This window comes from Austrofundulus limnaeus, unplaced genomic scaffold, assembly GCF_001266775.1.
Source record: "Austrofundulus limnaeus strain Quisiro unplaced genomic scaffold, Austrofundulus_limnaeus-1.0 Scaffold1037, whole genome shotgun sequence".
In the NCBI taxonomy this organism is placed as follows: domain Eukaryota; kingdom Metazoa; phylum Chordata; class Actinopteri; order Cyprinodontiformes; family Rivulidae; genus Austrofundulus; species Austrofundulus limnaeus.
Window position 1 is genome coordinate 54,448 of NW_013953439.1, and position 4,546 is coordinate 58,993.

The 4,546-nt window shown below is 44.5% G+C and overlaps 1 protein-coding gene across 1 annotated transcript in view; it reads right to left on the reverse strand.

The window, feature by feature from the left end:
* Nucleotides 1-1,255, reverse strand: part of LOC106533851 (multiple epidermal growth factor-like domains protein 9) — a gene marked incomplete at its 5' end in the record, with an annotated part of 33,410 nt that extends 32,155 nt beyond the window's left edge. Inside the window, 1 exon segment of the mRNA XM_014030302.1 lies at nt 1,116-1,255. Coding sequence (XP_013885756.1) covers nt 1,116-1,255 — 140 coding nt within the window.
* Nucleotides 1,256-4,546: the final 3,291 nt, after the last annotated feature.

A 4,546-nucleotide genomic window follows, 5' to 3' on the forward strand; every position in this document is an offset into this window, starting at 1 on the left:
TCACAGTGTAGGTCTATTCAACTAAATTGCTCCTGGGGCTACAGTTACTGCAGGTCAACATCTCAGGGGCCGAACATCCAGCAATTAAATTATTATGTAAAAAAATAAAATAAAAATAAAAAACAAGTATAACAAAGATCTGTTACCTTTGAAATAGTTTATTTTGCTGTATTTAATCATGAATACAACATACAGAACCTAAAAGTAGTAGCATAAAAGTAGTGATAATTAAACAATATCAAAAACAAAAAGAACACATTATGCCTCTTATTTAACACAAATATTTTGACATTTACCAGCTTGTAGCCAAGAATCTGATGTTTCTGTAGATACCAAACATGTCTATGTTTAACTAAAATAACTCAWTGTAATTAAAGTAGAAAACCGGACATTTGGGCTTAAGACATGAATGAACCACTTCGTGGGCCGAACTTTGGTCACTTGCCGGACAGATGTGGCCAGCGGGTCACCAATTGAATAGTCCTGTCATAGTGTGACAGGGTCTTTACCTACAATTTTGCAACTTTCATTTTTAGTGATGGTTTTGATGATTTTGGCTCTCAGTTATAGCTTCACTAACATTACCTTTTGGCTACAGGTTTGGCAATGTTAGCTTTTCATTATGGTTTGGTAATTTTGGCTTTCATTTACTGTTTTGCTAATTTTAGCCATTAGTTATTCTGCTTGATTTTTGTTTTAYCTACTGTTTTGCTCATTTTAGCTTGTAAGTACAATTTTGCTAATTTTATTTTTTAAGCTATTGATTTGTTGGTTTTAGCTTGTTGCTAGTGTTCTGACAATTTTAAGTTTTAGCTACTGTTTGCTTGTTTAAACTTTGCACTGTTTTACTTAATTAAATTGTGTTTAACTGGTTTTAGCTTGTGTTGTGATTATCTGAGTGTCTGTTCTGATTGTTTCAGCTTTTGTTTTGCTCCTTCTAACGTCTGTTCTTTTTGATTAAACTTAAACAACTCAGTTTTAGATGAGTTTCAGCAGTGTTTCAGCACTCAGAATTCACAGAAAATGTGCAATTTTCTATTTAACAACTAACAGTCTGATGAACTAAAGGTTATCAGGTTATCAAAGTGAGTGGTGAAAGTCTCAGTGTGACTCACCGGACTGTGGATGGCAGTAGTTGGTGTGATTATTGCACTGACAGGGCCGACAGCCGGTGCTGCTGAAGTGGAAGAATCCTGGGTGGCACTCGTCACACTTGGGTCCATAGACTCCCATCTTGCACACACAGTTCCCTGAGCTGGAAGAAAAAAGAAGAAAAAAAAAAACAGAACAAAATATAAGGAAAATAAAAATCTAAATGTACAGTATACAAAAACTACAAATGACAGAGTCCAAAAAGGTTTTAATGTGAAACCATGTTTTGCATCATTTTCTGTTCTCCATCTTTTTGTTGTCCTCTTGAACCCCAGCCAGTCAAGGCAGACAGCCCTCGAACTGGTTCTAGTACTGCTGGAGGTTTTATTCCTATTATTTATTTTTAATCCAAGCAGATTTTATTCCAAAATGTCATTTTCACCAAGTCATTCAGAAYGGTGTTCTCTCTAAWGGCTTATTTATTTCATAATGACACTTTTCAGCAGAATGACTTCAGGCCAGACAAAGAATGATTCAAAAGACTTGCGGAAAAACAAAAACAAGGAACTTGGTGTCCCTTGCTTGGACGTGGGTCAAGGGGCCCCACCCTTGAGCCAGACCTGGGGGAAGGGCTCATCAGGGAGCGCCTGGTGGCCCGAATGGGCTCAGCCCGAATGAGCTACATGGCTTTGCATTCTTGTGGACCCACCACCTGMAGGAGGGASTGTATGAGTCGGGTGCATGATGACATGGGCCGTAGCCAAAGGCAGGGACCTTGGCGCTCTGACCCTGGCCTACCAAAGCTGGCTCTAAGGACATGGAACATCACTTCCCTGGTGGTGAAGAACCCTAAGCTTGTGTGTGTGGTTGAGAGGTACCAACTAGATACAGTTGGCCTCACCTCAACACACAGCATGGGCTCYGGAACCGATCTCCTCAGGAGACATCCTTTTGTTCTTGATTTGCCCATGGTGAGAGGCGTTGGGCTGGTGTGAGTCTACTTTTAGCCCACGACTTGGTGCTTGTGTGTTGGAGCTTTCCCCAGTAGATGAGAGGGTAGCTACCTTGTACCTTCAAATTGGGGGATGTGCTCTTTCAGTTGTTTGTGCCTACATATCAAAAGGCAGTGCAGAGTATCCGGCCTTATTGGATTCCTTAGTAGAGGTGCTGGACAGTGTTATTCTGCTGGGGGATTTCAGTGTTCTTGTGGGTAATGACAATGTGACCTGGACGAGTGTGATTGGGAGGAACGTTCTCTCTGATCTGAATCTTAGTTGTGTTTTGTTGTTGGACTTCTGTGCTAGTCAYGGTTTGTCCATCACAAACACCATGGTCGAACATAAGGGTGTCCATAAGTGCACATGGCAACAGGACACCCGTATTGACTTTGTAGTTGTGCCATCTGATCTGCAGACATGTTATGAACACTTGGGTGAAGAGGAGAGCTGAGCTGTCAGMTGATCACCACCTGGTAGTGAGTTGGATCAGATGGCAGGGAAGATACCGGACAGATCCGGTATTGAAAATGAGAGCAGGTGCTGGGAACGCCTGTCAAAAGAGYCTGTCAGAAAGATGTTCCACTCACACCTCCAGGAGAACTTTAACCACGTCCTGGGGGACATTGAGTCCAAGTGGACCATGGGCCATGTTCCATGCCTCAATTGTCAAGACAGCTGCCTTGAGCTGTGGCTGCAAGGTTGTCAGTGCTTCTYGTGGTGGCCATCCTTGTACTCGTTGGTGGACACCATGGGTAAGGGAAGCTGTCGAGCTGAAGAAGGAGTCCTATTGTTGGCTGGTAGGACTCTGGAGGCAGCTAAGGAGTATTGGCTGGCCAAGAGGGTCGCAGCTCTGGCTGTTACTCAGGCAAAAGCTTGGATGTGGGAGAAGTTCGGTGAGGACTCCGACGAGAACTTCCGAATGGTGTATTCTCTAAAGGCTTATTTATTTCATAAGGAATACTTCTCAGACCCTCTGAAACCCACTGGCACATCTTCCATGGAGGAAGCTGAGTTTGGGGACTTCAGGGTTGGTCTGTTCATAACTGGTGCTAAGGTTACTGAGGTAGTTAAAAAGCTCCATACTGACAAGGCTCTGGGGGTGGACGAGATCTGCTCTGATTTCTTTAAGGCTCTGAATGTTGTGATTTTTTCCTCAGTCCCCTCAACATGTGTGATGTCAGCTTCTCTAMTCTCTAGGATCCTGGGGATCCTAGACGGGATGCAGGGTGAGCTGGCTGGTTTGAAGGGACTTTTTTCATCTGGGTGTCCATCTAAGCTGGCGGCGCCAGGGGGTTTCTGAAGCCCACCCTCCCCTATCATAGGGGATCTTATTGTTCCATATTTTCCTAACAGAGCATCCCCGAAATCCCAAAAGCTGTATGGAAGTGGGCCCTCCTGCTCTGGTTGACACGCCTTTGCAACATTGCGTGGACATCGGGGCCAGTGCCACTGGAATGGCAGACTGGGGTGGTGGTTCCCTGCTTCAAAAGAGGGACCGGAGGGTGTGTCCAATTACAGGGACATCACTCTCTTTAGCCTCCCTGGTAATATCTATTCAGGGCTATCGGTGAAGAGAGTCCGATTGGTGGTCTAACCTCAGATTCACAATGTGGGTTCTGTCCTGGCCGTGAAACACTAGACAAGATCTTTTCCCTCACTTGGGTCCTCTAGGAGTCATGGGAGTTTACCCATCCAGTCTACATGTGTTTTGTGGACTTGGAGAAGGCATTCAACCGTGTTCCTCGAGGTACACTGTGGGGGGTGCTCCAAGAGTATGGGATAGTGGGTCCGTTGTTAGGGGCAAATCAGTCTCTATACAAGCGGTGTGAGAGTTTGGTTTGCATTGATGGTAGTAAGTTGGACCCATTTAGAGTGGGAGTTGGACTCCGCCAGGGCTGCCCGTTGTCACCAATTCTGTTCTGTCATGGTCTATGTCTGTGTTTTTTATTTATTCTAGTTTTCTGTCTTGTCTTCTGTTTTCTTCCTCCTGTCTGCTTTTGCTCCAGCCCCGCCCACTCACACCTGATACTCATGTTTCTCCCCCAGGTGTTTCCTGTTTGTGCTCATTATTCTCACCTTTATATTATGTGTCAACATCACTTCCCTGTCTGATCATTGTTGCTCACAGCCTGCATGTTTCCATGTTAATTATCTTGTCTTGCCACGCCATGGGAGTTTTTTGAGCTGCCCTGTCAGCACTTTTTGTTAAAATTAATATTTTTTGGGAACTTTGTTCCAAGCACCATTTGTGCCTGCACCCTGGGTTCTTTCCTACCTGCAAATTTATGACAGAATGATCAGACCAACAACTGAACCCAGCAGGCAGATTTTTTCCTCAGTCCCCTCAACATGTGTGATGTTAGCTTCTCTACTCTCTAGGATCCTGGGGATCCTAGACGGGATGCAGGGTGAGCTGGCTGGTTTGAAGGGACTTTTTTCATCTGGGTGTCCATCTA